The 20,518-nt window shown below is 39.3% G+C and overlaps 1 protein-coding gene across 5 annotated transcripts in view; it reads right to left on the bottom strand.

Moving 5' to 3' along the window:
- Positions 1 to 20,142, bottom strand: part of RGS12 (regulator of G protein signaling 12) — an 88,945-nt gene extending 68,803 nt beyond the window's left edge. For 2 of the 5 annotated variants that reach the window (XM_061467922.1, XM_061467931.1), the window contains exons 1-2: positions 19,944 to 20,142; positions 11,916 to 13,862 (exon numbers count right to left, since the gene is read on the bottom strand). In XM_061467922.1, the coding sequence (XP_061323906.1) occupies positions 11,916 to 13,772 (1,857 nt within the window). In that variant the 5' untranslated portion in view covers positions 13,773 to 13,862; positions 19,944 to 20,142. The remainder of the gene's footprint in view (positions 1 to 11,915; positions 13,863 to 19,943) is intronic. The other 3 variants (XM_061467916.1, XM_061467963.1, XM_061467907.1) reach the window with 3 other exon arrangements.
- Between the last annotated feature and the right edge of the window lie 376 nt (positions 20,143 to 20,518).

The raw sequence follows: 20,518 nt of genomic DNA, 5'->3' as shown, positions 1-20,518 counted from the left end.
ATTAACAATCAATCACTTACCAAACTGTAGTCTTTCCTTTCAAATGCATATTTTTAATTTTTTTTTAACTTTTAACCTGCTTATTTGGCCTTGTAGATGAGCTACTTCCTAATCTACTTGACAAGTAAAGCATTGAAAACAAAAGTCCCCACAGGGGGACGGACATAGCAGCAGTTTGTGAATGTGTCCAAATGAGAACAGTTTATGTCTGGTAACAGGAAAGGTTTATAAGAAAAGTACAAATGAGAGAGTGGAAAACGTACTTCATGTACTAGCAAGACGGAGTGAAGAAGCATATGGGCTTATGATAGACTGCAAACAGTGGGAGAGAAAGTACAAAAATATTACAATACAAGGTGACTTGCATAAATCTAGTTATTTAAAGACAGAAAGAAAAAGGATGAGCTCGTAAAAGTTAATTCTGATAAACAGGTTAGGTTGAAGTTCCAGATAGTATTCTTTTGAGCAGTTGTGCAAGCTTTTTGCATGTACCTCTGACCACCCTTGCAGCTCCCAAATTGCAGCAGGCTCCCCTCTGACCTTCACTAACAATAAACTGTAGTTTACAAAATGAAATAATCCTCTTTGTAAAACAGATCCACAGACAGTCATGCCAACACAACTGATGATGCTCCCTGCCAATCCAGCCTGAGCATGACAGGAACTCTTTAAATTGGTACTACCAAGGAATCATAGAATGGTAGAATAGTTAGGCTTGGAAAGAACCTTAAGATCACCTACTTACACGTACCCCCCACACCCCCCCTCCATGGGCAGGGACACCTCACACTAGACCATGTCACCCAATGCTCTGTCCAACCTGGCCTTGAACTCCAAGGGATGGAGCAGTTACCACTTCTTTGGGCAACCCGTTCCACTGCCTCACCACCCTCACAGCAAAGAACTTCTTCCTTGTATCTAACCTGATCTTCCCCTGTTGATGTTTTGATGTTTGAACCCATTACCCTTGTCCTACTACTACAGTCCCTCTCTGGCACCCAAAGAAATGCAATGTGAAACTATGATAGTCAACACGATACTCTAACCTGAGCATGAGTGCACAGAAGCAAGCTGATGAAACCTTATCAATTATTCAGAAGCCAAAGAAACCAAACACCTTTAGAAAGCATCTTCAACTACCTTAAAGAAATTCCCAGCTATAGACATAAGCTCTATCATGCTCTTTCTTATTCTAGCAAATGCACTTATCAAGTATTTCAGCTTTTTTAACAAATTGTCATACTTAACAACTTAAAATTTCCATTTTGCGCTACATAGTCTTTGGGTCTTTCTACAGTCAAACGTATAATGTCCTCTCATTCAAATACCTGGATGTAACTAATAAAACAATTATATTCCTCTCCTCTGTTTTAAAGCTACAGGAGCAGGATGGAGGTAGCAAGGAAAGGATACTCGCAGCTCTGAGATTACAAGAGGCTAAGGAAGTGGGAGATTTTTGCTAGGTGCTCAAGCATCCCTAACAATGACAAAACGCAGGAAGCTGGCAGAAAGAACCAAGAAAGGGGGAAAAAAGGAGAAAAACTGTGAGGCTTAGGCCAGCTTTATAACATCTAACAAATTTAATCTCTTCATGGAAAACACATTACAGTTTGTGACCTTGAGAGGAAACTAAAGGGACTGAATTTTATGGGATTTTGGCTGCTGTTTGGAAAAGCAGGAAGAGGGAAAGATAAAATACACAAGGAGGGGGGACTAATCTTAAAGAGTTAGAAAAACATTAACAAGCCCGATCACCTGCTTTTACAAAAGGATGCTTTCAAATGCTTTCACAACTGTTTCACAATGAAATCTAATCTGACAAGATTCACAGGCATGAGTGAAATAATTGTTTTAAATGTTTGTGGAAAAAAGAAATAAAAAAGTGATTGAATGACATGAACAAACTTATAAGGGCTCTAAAACAAATTAGAGAAACCCTAGTGACTGATATCTAGTAATTTGGATAGAAATTGTTTTCTCCTGTGTGGGTAGAACAGGTCTATTATTCTGTGCCCTGAGCATTTAAGAGAATACAAAAGCACCAAGCACATGTCAGAATGGTCTCATAGGACCACTTGCCAGCTGGATTAGAAAAACTCACTAGAACAACAGTTTGGGGAGTCTTATACAACCCAGCTAAACCCTGCTTAAAAGTGAAACAACCATCACTACTCAGACAGCAACTGGCCATCCTGCTCCAGAGAGTCAAATCCCCAGGTAAGCATCGCCCTATACTAAAAGGTCAAAGAAATTAGATTCTTTTAACAAAAAAAAAAACTGTTTGTGAGTGTCTGTACAAAAAGTGTCAATTTAAGCACTGATTTCTGATTAATTGCCTCTAAAAGCATGCAACAAAAGGAGGGTGCTTTTATTAACAGATTTTATTGGGGAAAAAAGGAAGGAACAGCATCATTTAAAAGGCTTCAATTTAAGGAGCTCAACTAATACAGAATTTTCTACTTTCTATGTGTCACAGAGCTTAATCATACTAACCATAAAATTATCAAATAATAATTTGTCCTACTCCTATTTCATCTTTAGGGACTGTAGTGACAGGACAAGGGTAATGGGTTTAAACTAAGACTGGAGAAGTTCAGATTAGGCTAAGAAGTTCAGATAAGGAAGAAGCTCTTTACTGTGAGGGTGGTGAGGCACTGGAACAGGTTGCCCAAAGAAGTGGTAAATGCGCTATCCCTGGCAGTGTTCAAGACCAGGCTGGACAGAGCCTTGGGCAACATGATTTAGCGTGAGGTGTCCCTGCCCATGGCAGGGGGGTTGGAACTGGATGATCTTAAGGTCCTTTCCAACCCTAACTATTCTATTATCCTATGATTCTATTTCCAGCTATTAAAGCTTTTAAAAACTCTCACTGTTTTTAGGTTTAGACTCTATGACTTTGTATGGTAAAGCGCATAACAGTTCAGAACCCAGACAAACAGATCACATAATTTGAAACTTCTGCGGCTATTCAAAACTTGCCAAATTTACTCTCGGATGATAAACAGCAGAAGGGTCAGTCTGGAGCAGCAGTTCATCTTTACCAAAAAATGCAGGTCTAGGACTTCAGAAAGAAAAGTTCCTAATTTAGACCCTTCTGAAAAGAGATGGGGAACAGGGATGCCACAGTAATGCCAATATAGTCAGAGCACAAGATCTAAAAAGCACTGAAAGTCTTGAAGCAAAGTAGTTGATACAAACATTATTCGGTCATCAATATTGGTCCCAAATCCTGCTCTGGACCATTTGGCTTAGTCTTCCTCTGCTGTTCACTACCATCCGTAAGTGCCCGTTCTTCCATTTACCAGTGCAGTCAGCTGACTGCCCCACTATAGTAGTGAGAGCAGGCAAGACTGCAGGCCAGACCTCCCTTTGCTCCTCATCCCATCAGCCAGCATCAAATGCTCCTCCACCCAAGAACTGAGAGTGCAGAATTGTACGACTTGTAAAGTGAGGGTCTAAGGGCCTGAGAATGGCATGGATTGAATTGCAGGGTATTCTGGGTTAGGGCCTCTCATACCCTGAAAGTGATTAAAAAAAAATACATGAGGGAAATAGGAAAAGAGCTTGCTGTGGTCATCCCCTGGACCACAACAGGAACAGAAGCACTAAGTCCTGGGGTACGGGTAGGCATGCTGCTAGGCAGAGCTCCGTATGCTATGGATCAAAACAAGAACGAAGTAACACTCTCCAGCTGTCATGCACTGCTGCCATCACCATGGATCGGCATCGCCTCACAAAGCTGGATTACATGGGTGAGGGTTAATTAAAAAAGCTCTAACATCATGCAAATTTTACTGACAGCTTTTCCACAGGCTTTAATTACACTGCAATTCCTAAAATCAGAGAATGGTTTGGGCTGGAAGGGACCTTAAAGCTCATCCAGTTCCAAGCCCCTGCCACGGGCAGGGACACCTTCCACTAGAGCAGGTTGCTCCAAGCCCTGTCCAACCTGGCCTTGAACACTGCCAGGGATGGGGCAGCCACAGCTTCTCCAAGCACCCTGTGATAGCACCTCAGCACCTTCATAGTGAAGATTTTTTTCCTAAAATGTAATCTAAATCTCCCCTTTTTCAGTTTAAGGCCATCCCCCCCTTGTTCTGTGGCTTCATGCCCTTGTAAAAGTCCCTGTCCAGATTTCTTGTAGGCCCGTTTAGGTACTGGGAGGCTGCTCTAATGTCTCCCTGGAGCCTTCTCTTCTCCAGGTTGAACAACTTAATGATTGTTTAATCATTATATATCTTTATAATGGGTTTGGTTGGGTTGGGGTTTGGGGTTTTTTTTGGCACCATTATGACAAGGGATTCAAATAGCATTCACTATTATTGGTCAATAGATTTGATCACTTTTAAGAATACCTCTTTATTAACCAGATGATAATGACACATTTGACTGTGTTATAACCATTACAGAAGGATTTTGGCCCATAATATCATCAAGAACGGTGTACAATGTAAGATCTTTACGTACTCCAGGAAGACATAGAAAAGAGGCTGTCCTGCCACATTAGACATCCAAGTAAATTAAATTTCTTGCTTTTCTTGCGTAGTAAGGATAGCAGGCACAAAATACTGACCACCTGCACTTCAGCACTATCCTAATCCTTTTTCAAACAAGAAAACACATGTGAATGGTATTAATGCAGATGGAATAGTAAGATTGTTTTCTCAGTATAACTAGATAACAGTATCTTTTATAAGCTGGAAGCCTATTAGTTGGAAATTGCAGAGGAACAGAAAGACCTGAGTACACTAGGGAAAAACGTGAAGAAAATAACAAGTACAAGCATTACAATTGGTTCCAAATCATCCTGAACATTAGGTTAGCATTAGCTGGGAACATTAAGTCAGTATGGGCTAGTAATCAGTAACAAACAAAAAGGCAAATGAATAATCAACATAAAAGCAAAAGTAATCAAGAAATAAGCTTCATGAATACATTGCCTGCTTACACATTTTAAAAACTGCTTATAGTTCTGGTCAAATCTCCTCCAAAGTAATATAGTACAACTGAGGAATACTACAGTCATGAAAAAGCTTTTGTATGGCAGAAGACTAAGTTGACTTCTGCTTGGAAAGTAAGTGATTGGTGTTTGAGACTTAAAACAAAATGACTAAGAAAATAAAGTGAGTTAGATTGTTTGGTATTTCTCATAACAAACATTAGCAAGTATGAAATGAAACTATATACAAATTACAATTATGCACCATTTTCTTTCTATACTATTAAACTGCAAAATATATAATTCAAGCGATACCAAGAATGCCAAAAGTACAACAGAGTTTAAGAAAAAACAAATTCAAGAACAAAGGTTCACAAAAGTTATTATGCACAATGATGTGGATGGTATCTTTACCAGAGGAAAGTCTATAAATCACATGCTGCTGAAAATTAGAATACATTTTTCACACCTTTTCTGTGATTTTTCTAAGCAGCTATTCCTGGACAATGTCTAAAATAGGATATTGACCTCAATATTGGATATCTCATCTGATATATGTGGATGTTTTTACTGATTGATTACAAAATAAGTATTAACCACCAGTGGTATGTGCTATGAAAAAAACATAAGGGGAGGCAGGCTGCAAACACACTGTTTTTTCGAAGGTACAGCTGCTAGGGGTGTGTGGAAAGTGTAACACTACAAGTTTGCCAAAAAGAGCTGAAATTTGGTTTGCTGATGCAGAATATCATTCTCTGGTACCATCTTTGCATACTTACTGATGTCTTAATGGCCATTTTTTAATAGGAATAATTTTCAGGTCTTTGTCTCAAGGCTTCATTTTTTCATGTTTCTGTTTAGACACTTCAGATGAGTTTTAGCAATTCCATATTTATTTTTGTTAATGAAAGACCTTTATTCCATATTGATCTATTTCTTCTCTGGTGAAGAGCTGGTATTTTACAGCTCCTTTTCTTTCCTAAATCTTCTCAACTGCAAGGAACTGAGGTCTATCTATGTACAACTGAACATTCAGACAATAATTTTATAATCTCTTATCTCAAAGCTTCTACATTCAAAACTTAAAGCCATTTTTCATTATTTCAACTCATTCTGTGCTAATTACGTTTCTCCACACTATTTTCTTCATTGATTCTCTTTGTTTTTCAAGACATTTTTCTCCTGTGACTCTGCAATTCAGAACTAGCTCAGAAATACTTAAGATGCCTTCATCTCCCCTTAACTGTCATGATGTTAATTGGAGTCCAAGCCTATGCTTGATTTAGAAAACATTTAAAGTCAGGTGTAATGAAAAAAATCTAGCTCTCTAGGATGTAAATTTGAATTGAGAAAGTTCCACAAAATCAGTACTGCCCTACAGACATTTACTGTCCAGATGTTATCCAATTTCTTTTTCACAGAAAAGTACCCAGCATTATTTTCTTTTTTACAGACATAATTAAAAATCCTAGAACTGATTTTTTAAATCATTATTTTAGAAGATTACAATACATATGAAAAGGCTGTATGAAATTACTAAACTTTTAACTGCTTTTCATTTCCTTCCAGCAAAATCTATTAGAGCACCTATTTCATATAAATGCATCCTTGCATATTAATTCACATTAGCACATTCCCAGATCTAGCTTGGTGTCTGGCATTTCACTTCAGTTCTCTTTAAGGTAGATATGTACATCTCAAATCAGACCAAAGCCTATAATTCCAAATGTTAGCATTAAATTGTACTGTGTAAGAATAGCAATCCAGCTGCCATTAATTCTGCTTTATAAACAGCTGGGGTGGAACAATTTAAGCTAGTGAGCAAACAGAATTGTAGAGAAAAGGGAAAAAAAACATGTAATTATACAACAAAAAACAAATATGGGAACGACACAGCTTTGCCAACATTGTCTTTGCATCTAAAATATCTGCCTTCAGTTGGCTCACCATCCAGTTACCAACATTAAAAACTGAAACTCTTGGATTTGAAGCAAATTACAAATTTTCACTAAAACATCAATTCCATTTTTAACTTGAACAGTGTATCTTTTTCAGTAATACTTGCTTTGGAAACAAAGAGAACTCTGAAGTAGTTAAACTAATCTAAAGAGAGTAATAATCATCGCAACCCAAAAAACATAATAGCAATGAGAGATGTAGTAGTGAACCCCACAGTATTGCTTACCTGGCTCCTCTCTTCTACCATTTTTACAATACTTTCTGTACCTTAAGCCATGAAGATTACAAAGCATTAGCTTTTGGTTTAAAAAAAAAAAAACAAAACAACAAAACAAACACACAAAAAAGTATTTGCAATACCATTCCCCAGGGAGTCTCAGACAATAAGATTATCTAGATTTTTATTCCTCTAAGTTCTGCAAATAAATCTACAAATTCAGTCTTCAAGACAACAAACAATAAAGCCATCAAGATAGAAGTCCTACAACAAATATGAAGCAGAAAAGAGTTTCTAAAAAATCAATACCTAAAATTTTAAACAGCTTCTTAATTACTTTCTAATGGATTTATTATTTTGGAATAAACCTAGTACCCAAATACTGTGTATTAAGATCAGGCTGTAAAACCTCCTGTGATCTTAAATGTTACACTTACCTCCACAATATTAAAACAGACTTTCTTTCAAAAAGAAAAAAAGAATGGTCAGAAGTCAATGCCTACAATTCTGTCTTCATGAAGAGGAAACTCAAAGACTAAACTGTCTGTTCCAAAGCTTTTTAGTGGAAAAAGGAGTATTTTCACAGTAAAACTTAATTTAAAACAGTAACGGGTAGACACATTTTTGGCCAGGCACTAGCCCAGAAACAGAGCGAGGGCTGAACAAAATCAAATGTATTATATTAATTTAGTCTAGGGGGAAAGGAATGCTTCCCTGTTCAGCAATTTCTCAAGTCCCTTGCCAATCCTAACATCCCCTGATGTTTTCATATTGCTTATGATGCTTTTCATTTGCGCAACCCAAAATCACACAAAAGGGTGAGTAGGTAAGTGTCTGGAACTTAGTGAAATGCTGAAGAGGTGGAAGTAACAGTGCAACAGCAAAGTTAATACGGTACAAAAGGAATAACAAACAAAAAAGCAGAAATTATTCCATTCCCACCGAAACCATAACCAGACTCTTCACCTGCTAGTCCTTATGAGACCACACACCCCTTCCTACCCAGTATCAGTCTTACAGCAATTCACCTTCCTGAGTCATTCTGAGACTGGAAGCCATCTTACCTCCCACTATTTGTTTTAGTCTAAGGACTATAGAAGTCAAGGAGATCCCCCAGACAGTCTCATGAGATGCTTCAGTGGAAAACTGCTTACATGAAGCTTTTAAGAAATACAGGAACTGTGAAGTTCAGCACAGCAGATCATTTTAGAGGTGCATAGAGACAGAGATACCTCCCAGTGAATCTCAGTCAGAAGAGAGGTAATAGAACAAAAATTTCCCTGATGTAGTTCTCCTCTTCCCAAATTCATCAACAATGTTAAAAGCAAAGACTAGATAAATAAAAAATAAATAAAACACAGCAATTGTGAAAGTATGAGTTCAGTAATTTAGGGATAAATGTCTTACACTTTAAAGTAAAACAAAACTCCTCATGCTATCCAGTAACATTTAATCAAATTAAGTGTTTTTAAATTTTTTCAGCTATTCACACACTGAAGTTTAAAATGCAGTGGTGTCAAGAACATTAATATTTTTAAAATGCTTTTTGCTAATCATTACAAAATTAACCACAATTTTAATTTGTGAAATGAACAAATCATCATTGAAGAAACTCCAACACTAAAGGGAAGACAAAGCTCAGTAAACATGTTTAGTTCCTTGTAACCCAAAGTCTGGAACACCGTATCTATTCCTACCCACAAGAAACACTTCCAAAGTCCAGTTCTGAAAGTGCCATTTTAAACAGCTATATTCCCTCATGCTTTCTCACATCTGCTCTTGCACTGTGTACAATTCACAAATGTCTTATCAGTGCAGCTATAAAATCAGTTTATGTCCCTCTTACTCCCCACTAGCACCGTACAGTACAGCATATTTTCCTGAATTACATGCTGTGATCATCACTGTTTAGCTGCACAGCAGTTCTGCTACATCAGAGCTGCATCCAGGAACTCATGCTCTTTCCCCAGGTGTAATGAAAGCTCCAAGGAAGACAATATGCAATATGGATGTGCAGAGTCCGTCACAAAAAAACTGTAGCTTTGGTAACCTTTCCTCCCTCTAGTGACTTCTCCATATTCCCACTTGTAGGATATATTACCCTTCAGTATTAATGTAAAAGACAAAAGAAAAAAAACCACCTTAATTAAAAAGCAATTTGAGGACTGCTCTGCCAAACGAAGCATTAGACTCAGCCACTACATTGTAAAAATAAGAATGCAATCCCATGTGACCACTTAATATACTTTATTCTATAACTGGAATGTGTCTGAGCATGCTGTGTAAAATCAGTCCTTACCACTTAAAAAGGTCACAGGACGCTGAGGTTGTATAGTTTTATAGAACACAGCATCTAATCGATCTGAATAATGTTTTGCAATAGACAATCTTACCTCTTCATGCAAAGCAAAGAGTCTGGATTTCTGAACATCATTCTCTAACGGATGCAAATTAGTGCTCTAATATGGGAAAGCATAGATTTTTCCCTATTTCTGTAGTACCTAAAGAAGTACAGAGGTACGATCATCAATAATGACATCCCCTGACTGTTTTCATGAAAGATTTAAGATGAGAACATAGCACTGCTTCATCTGTGTGAATTACTCTGAATAATGCTAAGTGCTTGCAACTCATGCTTGCAAACTGTTTTAAGACTTTCATGAGCTTTTCTTATCAGTTTCAACAGACTTCAATAATACTGAAAAACAAAATTAAAATATAAAAGAGGTTCTAGAGCCTTAATGAGGAGAAGAAATGCTAAAGCCATGCAGGAAAGTTTTAAATGTGTCTTACAAACAAATTTGTTATTAATTAAACAACATAATGCCTATTTTATTAGTAAGTAGACTTAAAAGGAAAGATTAACTGAGACATTGAGCGTTGGAACATATATTCTGGCATAGACTGATCTGACTGATACAGTAGGTAAAATATTACTACTGTTTACCCAGATATAGGACATCTTTAAGTGTAAAATTTTCTATGAGATTTTCATTACTATATTCTTAAATTCCATGAAATAAAGGTCTCAAACATTTCTGAAACTGTTTTTATAATTTTAAATCTCGGGGCAGGGGAGGGAGTTGGGGTGTGGAGAAAACAATCCATATTACTATCTTGGACAACACTACGGACACAAATTTGTTGCAGAGTCTGAAGGAATTTCAACAGCACTCCATGCAGTTGGTCCAGTTCCCAAAGAGCATCTGGGACCAACATCCATCTGCACCAGGTGGCCTTTTCCTTGGTCCATAAGCAAAGAGATCATAAAGCATGTAGTCGTCAGGGTAGTGGACAGAATTGATTGTTTTGCATGGGCAATACTTATGAATTTAGAGTTTCTGCTTGGACAACTTCTATTTGTTTTTTGAAAAGTGTTAACTTGTATTTAAGATCACTTGAAGTATAATACATTATTGTGGGTCTGGAAAGCGTTGCTGCCTGTAGCAGTCATTTCACCTTAAAATACACCAGTGTATTTCAGCACAAAAAGTATATAAAAGAATGTATGTGAGAACTGTTGGCTTCACAGTGCAAGAAAAGCAATAAAAAATAATTTCTGCTTCCACATCAAAACCAAAATGTTCTAAAGTTCTTCATTCTAATACCCAAAAAGTCAGTGCCTGACTGTTACACCAACGCAAGGATTTTATTATAGTATAAAACACCTAAATAATCTCTACTGTCATCCACCTGAGCAGTAGTTGGATATTTATAATCGGGTGAAAAAACAACATTTCAAAGCCAGATTTGGATATCATGATGGACACTTAAATCAATCTTATAAGCAATACTTCTGCATGGAAGGACAACCCTTCTTAAAGACTGATGTGGAATATAAGGTTCTGTCTCTCCCTGGAGTCAGCAGGTTTCAGATACAACACTGCTACTATCTCTTTTAGTACAGGATCAATGACTTCCACCTCACTAGAATCCCAGTTGTCAACAGCAGACTCCCATGAGATTAGTTCCCTCAGCAGCAAAATATGTACGTGACAAAGGGAACAGTATGCCATTATCTCAGATACTCCTCCCATACTTTTTTTTTCATATATCTTCTCTATTTGGTTTATAGAAGCCTAATAGTAGACAAAACAAGTAGATGAAACAGTAATTTGGAATAAAACTTTAATTATATCTTACTGGCAGAATGTTAGCTTTGCAACCTTATACTGAACATTATAATCACCATGAACAACTATCCTTTTAAACAGATAGTAGTGTTAAATAGAGGTTTAACACTACTTGTACTGAGATATTTGCTGGAGTGAATTTTTTTTATAAAATTGTCTTATTTGGTTAAAGTTAAAAGTTTATAACACAGGTTTTTGAATAATGATTAGAGTACATCTCTATAAAAATAGGTATCACTAAAATAATAACATTTGCAAGCCAGCCTTCAATAAAAAAGGAACCAGGCTGTAGATCCAGACTGTTCCCATTCTTTTGCTGCTGGAGGTCAGAAGAAACTGAAGTTACTAGAATGTCATGTCTCCTTTTATTGCAATGCCACTGCAACATTTGGAAACAATGAAGAGACAAGAAGAAATGTGAGAAAGCTCTAACAGACAACACTTCCAGCAGAAGTACAATTCCAGAGCTGCACTCAATTAAACAGGAATATACATAAGCCTCTGCAAAGGAGAGTGAACCATATTACTTTCTTAATCTGAAACTTTGTAAATGACATAATACATGCTTTAATTTTAGTATGCAAATATCATGTTGTAAAAATATCATAGGCTGATGGGTTTGGGGTTTGTTTGGTTTTCAGAACCAGTATTAGCATATCCTTCTTACCTTTTTATCTTCTTTAGACTTCCGAATGCTGTGTGGAGGGCCAAATTTGTTCTGTATGCAAAACATCTTCTTAGACCATTCATTTTTATGTGATTTTAACTGTGGCTGACCAAAGTTGCCATCGACTCTGTATCTGTCAGCTGGAATCTTATTCATTGGCGGAGGAAGAGTTCCACAATTAACACTCGACCAGCCATCCGTAGAATCAGTGTATGACTCCTGGTCACTCACATTCCCATGCTGCCATTCCTGTAAAACATGCACAGGCAACCACCTTTGATTGCCCATGCCAGCAGTGTTTTTCTTTGATGGGGGTACTGAATTCCGGGAGGAAACCAGTGGAACTTCAATACGAGCAGAAGGACTTAAATGTTTGCTTACATTTTGGGACTTATCATTCTGAATTACTTCTAAAGGAATGTTTCCTTCTTGTTCATGACAGAAGCCATTCCAGTGGGAAGCAGGCTGATTTGGTCCCCTTCCCACTGGATTTTCCCATATGCTGTTAGGAATGTGCTTACTCGGATTGCTTCCTAAATCAACTACCAGAACTCTGTTATTCTTCTCTTCTTGGTTAAAATTTCCAATTCCACTATCACTGTTGCTGCTTGTGCTATTATTCTGGTGAGCATCTTGATCACCATCAAGAAAAGCCCTTGCACGCATTCCCTCAATCAATTCTCCCATATCCCTGTACAGGACAGAAATAAACTGAAGAACAGGTAGAGATGATGTTGGAAACTCCAGACACCCATTTGTGTCTGGATCTGCTGTACATTCCAGTCCAAAGCGTCTTGCTATGCCCTGGTGAATTTTATGATGAAATAATTCAGGATCCACCATAAAAACATGACAAGATGTCCTCAGAACCCCTTCATCCTCCTGAGCCAAGCTTGCATCGTCATTTGTCTGCATCGTAACTAGTCCAAAGAACCTTCTATCATCTGGGCAAACAGCACTGAATGCCAGTTTCTCTGCAGGGTATTCTGCCAGTATACCTGATTTGTCACTGCAGAGCTGAATACAGTCATGCATTATCTTCATCATCACCAGTGAATGGATTTTTTGTTCTGCCCGCAGACGTCTCATGCACCCACGAATAGCCTGCAAACTCTCATTTTCCAAATTCAAGGTTGTCGAAGGAAGCTCAATTGAGCCCAGGTAACCTACAATCATGGCAACATTTAAAATGCTTGCATCTAATCCAAATTCTTCTGCGCTCTCCAGCCCAATTCTAAAAACTGAATCATCATTCAGGGGTTTGAATATTTCTTCCTTTGACAGTAGGTTTGGATTGCTTACACTTTCATTGCCAGTATCAAATCTGATAGCAGCAGAAGCGGAAAACGATCTTTGTTTTGGTCCGGACTTATCTGAGTTACCAGCACAAAGAGTAGGATTCTCAAAGATCATGTTGAAAATGCCACCAGACTGCATTTCTTCAACAACTTTCTCTGCTCTGTTTATACCCAGAGCTTTAGAGTCAGGTTTGGGTTTCAGCCACCCCTTCCCATCATAGAAACCAACTTCTTCATCACTTGAACATGAATCTATGTGACTAACCCCTTCAGCAATAACCATGTGTAGGACTCCAGAACATTTTCCTATAAGTTTCACTACATCTTCATGAGAGGCTTTTTTCACATTGATTTCATTAACTGCAAATATCTGATCTCCTGCTTTAAGTCCAACATAATCTGCAGGGCTTCCTTTCATAACACAACTAAGAATACAAGGAGCTTGTCCAGAAAGGGTAAACCCATAACCTGCTCTTCCTCTAGCAACTTCCACACTTCTTATCCGAGGAGGAGCATGCATGTTGAGTCGACGTTTGACTGTTTCCCCTGGTCTAAACATTTTGGTTGGTTTTCCAAACAAAAGAAAACTTTTAATTAGCCCATTTTTTGGTCATGTTGCAAGAGTATCACTCCTTCATCTGATGGAGCTCTAAAGAAAAAAAAAAAAGAGAGAAAAAAAAGAAAGAAAAAAAAAAAGATAATTTAATTCTCACTCATATTTCAGGTTTTTTAGTACCCAGTTTCCCTTTACTGTTCAGAAATATTGCTAGTCAACTATACCAAAACCTATCGCTAGAGAATTAACATAATACTCAAAGCAACTTGAAAAGAATAGGTACCACAGTCATAAATTTATTGATAAGAAAGCAATAGGAAATGCAAACAAAATGTCTGTCCAAAATGACAAAGTAGGTGAATGGCAAAGCATCAAAACCAGAACCAAAGTCTTCTGATGGACAGACAGTGTTTTTATACTACAGCATGTTTCACCTTACCCAACTCCACCACATAACATTCTATTCATTTAACTTCTGGCTTACAGCACCACTGAAATACCACGACATTTCACAGCACAGCTCATCTATCCTTTCCCAGCAACATACAAATTAGGGCTCAAGTGTATCTACTCAGCTGTAGCCTACCCCCTTTTATACTCAATGTATAGAAACAGGTACCAAATGTAAACATGTAAAACAGGTTAGAGAAATTACCCCTAGTTGCCTGCATTTCTCCATTGACCAACTACAAAAGCAACTTAAAACAAGTATCTCAAACTTCAACTCTGGCATATATGTTTCAGTTACATATGCAACAACAAATGGGCATTCAGTCATGTATTTGACCAAAGGGATCCAAAATCATATTTACTCTTAAACCAAGAAATTAACCTACTCAAAAATAATTTATCAGAAGGCAAACACTGTAGAAAATACATTCAAGTCATTCCAACATCCATGTGTTTTAGTTTAGCTTAAAATTTAAAAAAGAGGAAAAAAAGGGGAGCTCCACATGCTGCAAGTATTAATCTAGTAATGAATTTACAATTAAGATAAAGCAGCTTTATATGAACAGCAAGAAATATTAGATTTCATTACATTTTGGTGTTGATTCTGAATCTGGATGTCTTGTTCTAATTATACCCAGGTGAATTCCATTGTTTTAGAGAGGTTTGCTCCACTAAGCAAGTTAAAATGCGTAAAAAAGTTTCAACACAAAGAAGAGAAAGAGAAACAATAACTTGTTCAACTTTTGAAACTATTCCCTTGTGGCATGATACGACCTCTTACTTCCACAGGTCTGGAGGAAGACTGACTAAACAACTGGAGGACTACAGCTACATAAAACCGCAATAAACTCAGCCTGAGCAAGTGAGAACTAATCTGAAAGTAATTACTGCTTTGAGCTGGTCCCTCGGCTTACTTGTAACTCTGCCACATTGTAACATATTTAAAGTGTACAAGGTACTTGAAAGCAAGTATCTGGTGTATGTGGGCAAAGAACAGGCAGCATTTTAGATAGATACCCATACAAATGTACACACACAGGAAGACGCACATTGTTTATTGTATCTAAAGTGTTAAATTAGTAGCGTCCAACCCAGCGCTTGCATGAAAGAAAAATGACCAAGCAATCTTTCTGACATTGGTCTCAGCTACAGAAATAACAAAGTACCCCACACTCAAAGTGTGCTGCAATTCACAGCACTCAACTGTCACAGTATTTCTGCCTGGAACACAACGAACTGAAGTTCCACACTACAAAAAAACATCTAAAATACAGTTTGTCTTGACTACTTTACTACATATGAGCTGTTTGATTACCAAATATCTTGGACACTCTAATATCTTGAATATTCTGCTAAACACTCAACTACAGGATATAATTCCCTTAGGATCCTTCCAAATCCTAAACAGGACAGTCTTCAACATACTGGAAGACATCTACTTGGCTTTACTTTTGGCTTTTAATTTGTATTTTTTATGAACAAAGGGACATCAGGTTTTTATATCTCCATGGTGCAGCTGTGACTGTTCAGTGTAATACGGTTTTTGCAAATTGTTTTAATATAGCAATTATCTAGCTTCAATAACAGTTCCCCTATAATTTGGGGAAAGAAACTTAGTTTTCAGAAGTAATGAAACTTCACACTTAACCTTTGAATGGAAATCATAACATAAAAAATGCTTTGCAAACATTTAACCAAACTCACATGTTGCCGTATAAGACCCCTGCCAACTCGCATCCAATCTCATGCCTTAAACACAGATTGACCTTTTCCTGATGAGGCTAAACTTGTGAACCAAGAGATCACTGTGCATTCAGCTATCTCAAATTAGGTCTGGTACTTTCTGAGAACAATCATTTCAAACATTTCAAGATACAGTTCTCCAGCCAAAAAAACCCAACACAACAAATGCCCAACAATAAATAAAAGTCTATGAGCATGAATATATACATGGTTTAGCTTGCTTCACAGTGAATATTTCTATTCTTGATTGTCAGGAGAATGTGTCCCACAGGTATCCTCCAAAACTGTGCTGCTGACTTGGTCAACATAAAGCACTGCAGTATGTGGCACCAGAAAGTGTGGTCCCAGCTTGCAAGAGGAAAGGAAGCAATTAGGAATATTAAATTATAAATAATCTGATTTTTTAAAAATATAATAAAAAGCAGTCATTAAAAAAAATAACATTAACTATTCTAATTTTGAAGTGGTTCATAAGAAGAACAGATTTTTCCAGCTACATTTCTAATCTATAACAAAAATACCCTAAATGTAACTATAAAAAACACAATGAAAATGTAGTTAGACTGCTCTAGGGAAGAAGCAAACCCCAGAGCTGTCTTAACTCATGATTCCACATTTGCTACTTCAACTCTATTCACAAGTCAATTTATTTACTTGCCTTCCTAACCTACACCCCTTACACATCAAGCATTATTCCACATGATAACCACTGATAAGGGAATTTCATATCAAAACCTGACCATTATGAAACCAACCCAGCAGCTGCTAACACATTACCTTTCTCAAATGTGAGTTCCAGAGACTTGAAGACTTCCAGATATATTAATGTATTTGTGTGATTTTGTAAGTGCTAAGTTAGGAAGTAATTCGACATTAGAAGTTTTTTTGCTATTAAAGTGTATTTAGACTAAAAATAAAGGAAGAAAAAATTGTGGTTTATCACTGGAAAAGTGATTTCCTCCCTCCCTCACTGAATATTCTTGTGCAATTTTTGTGCCAACTACATTCATGACAAATAACAGCCCACTGAAATTATCTAGGAAACTTTAAGACACAGGACAAATGCAGCTCCTCTGCAAGAACCCTCAGCATTCAAATACACTTTACTCAACAGCAGTATGTCAGGCAAATGGAAAAATCATGAAAATAACATTTCTCATGATCAGAGAGGTTCCAACAGAGATTAGTTGAGTGACAAACTGTTAAAAAGAACATCATATTGTCTAATTGCCTTCATTGCTTTGCAGATTTGAAACCTGGAGCTAAAGAGATATGGCACAAAAATGGCACAAACCTCCTGTTTCAAAGTAACACACAACTGAATACCCTTTTCCTGCAATAAATTACAAAATGTGCAGTGCATCCAGTGAAAGAAAGGCATCATTTAGTTGCACTGTTGCAGGTGTCTGCATGTTTACTAATCCATGGAATTGTTAGTGAACTATATAACCTGCAGTAACTGTCACAAGTAACCAAAGAGAAAATTGAGCTGTTTTCAGTTCAAAATACTGACTCTTACTCAGCCTACCAATAATACACTGTTGTAATTACTCCTAATAATTATAGCACTGAATTTTATTAATTTGATAGCATAACCATATTCAGTCACACCCAGTAGGTCAGAGAAAAGGTTACACCACAATACTACACATGGCCAAGCTTACTTTGACCTTCTGCTATCGCCAAGTATGATAAAGTAAGTCCTAAAGAAAAAAGCCTGTACAATACCAAAACACATTAGTGATTATTAGTCAGGAGGATATGAGCATTTAATAGGAGAAAACAGGCCTATAAAGGCAGAATAATTTGTAACACATAATAACTAAATTTTAAAGAAATAACACAGTTTTGTGACATTCAATATATACAAACATTGAAAATATGGAAACCCTACTACCATTTGAAGCACAGTGCAAACATAAAAAACTATGATATCAGAAAGTTCATCAAAATTTTAATCAACACAGGTTAGTAATATTACACAGAACAAATACAGTTTAATACTTCAAAATATTTCCCAAGGTATTTCAGACAGAAGCACTAACATCTACAAATTAAGAGTCTAGTATGTGAACATTCTAGTATGTGAAATAACATAATTTGTCCTATACATCAATTTTGTCACAGAACTGCAAAACAAAAAGACTAAAATGAATGCTGGCAGGAAACTGGAGTCTTTCTAACATTTCAATTGTTTTGTATGAAACACCAAAAAATACTGGTTACATCTGAACAGCACTTTATCCCACAAACACTGAATTTCTTTATGTAGTCTTTTTACATACCCATGCTAGCATTCCATGTCATATTCAAACCCTATACTCCATAGAAAATAATACTTATTTGCTTACTTTCAAGGGAGAGAGGTGGTTTGTTTCCTGCTTCTGCTCTTACTAACTCATAGCAACAAAACTAACAGACACAGGAGGAGGCATTCTCCTGTGTTAGACTCTAACCTTAACAGTTACAGAGGGCAGTGAGGGAGCATGCGAAGTTAAAGAGCACGTTAGTGACCACCAGTTCATTTTGTGAAAATGAGCTGATACTCAGCACTACAGGATCCATGTCAGTGTGCTTCACTTCGGTTTTCAATAGCGAGACTGTAAGAGGATAAAACGTGCAAAGTGGAAGCACACAGAGAAGACTGTTCCCTCACTCCTCGCTTACATCTCAAAGTACCGCAGGAGACTCTTCAGCATGGGTGCCACCCATTAAGGACTGACTTTTGCAAATGATGCCACTACAAAGCTCAATCGAAGCTATAAAATTTGAATTCCACTCACTATTCAAATGTGGTACACGTTTATAGACAAGTTACACGAGAACTATAACAGCACAACCCATTGAAGACAGCTACCAGTTGTTTGAGAACTTGGGCGGGACAGTATTTTACTAAAAAACCTTATCAGCCCAATTGGCAAAACATACCATTATGCTTCCTGTATAAGCAGCAACTGCTCTGCCAGAAAACAATTAGGTGTACCTACTGCAATCATTCAAAAGCTACTGACTTTAATTAGTAACAGTAGGCTAAAACGACTCTTCTCACACCGAAGCACTTGTACAAAGTGTAAAGAACAGAGGATATTCGCTGTTTTGTCTGACTAGACTAAGCACCTGAAGACAAAATTTTCTGAAGCTACCCTATAAAGTCGTGTGTTTACAATTCAGATTAAACTTTCTGAGTGTATTTAAAGTGGTGAAAAGGTTTTGGGTAGTTTGGCATGTTTTTCCCCATCTTCTCTTGCAAACACGTTCCAAAACGGCGAAAAGGGGCAGCACTTCAGGCTGAAGCAGCGACACGCGAGGTCTGCTCGGGGATAAAAGCGCTCGGGAACAGGCTCGGGATGGTCCGCACTCCACGGCGCTCACAGGAGAGCGAGGAGCCAGCAGAGGGGCACCTGGTGCAGCCGCTCTCCGAGTTACGCTGCGGGCTCCGGCCGCGCCGGCGTGGCCGCGTCCCGGGAGGGTTCGCACCTGGCGGCGGCGGGAGCACCGCCGGCACTGGAAGCGGCAGGCCGCGGAGGGGGGCGAGGAGAGCGGGGTCAGCGCCATCCCGAGCAACGGTCCGCGGGGTTACGCATTAACAGCCGCTTCCCGGGAGGGTGGAGCTGCGGGGAGGGGACAGGCGGCACCTGAGCCCGCAGGGGCGGTTTGAAAACTCAAGCGGTAAAAGGACGGGTGCGAGGAGTGCCCGAGACCCCCCCTCCCCGCCGCTCCCCGCTCCAGTCGTGCCGTCGGGGGTCGCGGGCAGCGCCGCAGCCGAGGGGCGCGCAGAGAGGGCGGCGCGGGCGCTGCCCTCTCCCGGCTCCGTCCGCGGAGCTCCGCTCCCCTCCCCCCGGCTCCCCTCAGGCCGCCCCTCGGCTGCCCCCCTCCTCTCGCCACTCCCCGAGCGGGGTCCCAGGCCAGGCGCTCGGCGGCGAGGGGCCAGGGAGAGCCTGGCGGGCGTTCCACGCCCCCCCACGCCCCGGACCCACTCACCTCCGTGTCCCGGGACTCCGGCCACTCCACTGAGGCACCAGCTCCCCTGGTCACCGAGGAGACGGGCGTCGGGCTGCGCCGCAGAGCGCTCCGGCCACTGGCTGCGCGGAGCTGTCAGTCACCGCGCTCGCCCGGCAGGGGTGGCGGTCGGGTTCCCGGACAGAGAAAGGGGAGAGACAATACCCAGCGCTAAAGAACTACAACTCCCGGCGCGCTCTGCGAGGGCCGCGCTCACTGCGGCCGTGGGGAGCGGCCTCGCGGGGGATGCCGGGACTCGTAGTTCCTCCGTCTACCCCGAGCCTCCTCGGCGGGGCGCGGTGGGCAGCGGGCGCTCCGCCTCTCCGCTTCGCGCCGAGTGGAGGCAGTGCGCAAGCGCATGTTGCCGGCGCCCTTTCGAATGGGGCTGGGGGGGGCGTGAGGAGCGGTCGAAACCGGGATGAAGGGAGGGATTAAATGGTCAATATCACTCATCAGCGAGAGCTTGCTCGGTTTTGTTGGAGCTGGGAGAACAAGGTGGAGCCGGTACTCACCTCAACAGCACGGTGGCGTTAGGTCTTAGGGGAGAGTTCGGTTAG

This window comes from Pezoporus flaviventris, unplaced genomic scaffold (genome assembly GCF_033815535.1).
Source record: "Pezoporus flaviventris isolate CSIRO_AGI_PZ_B2104156 unplaced genomic scaffold, CSIRO_AGI_Pfla_v1 ptg000002l, whole genome shotgun sequence".
NCBI classification, from domain to species: Eukaryota; Metazoa; Chordata; class Aves; order Psittaciformes; family Psittacidae; genus Pezoporus; species Pezoporus flaviventris.
This window is presented reverse-complemented; position numbering and strand designations above follow the sequence as displayed.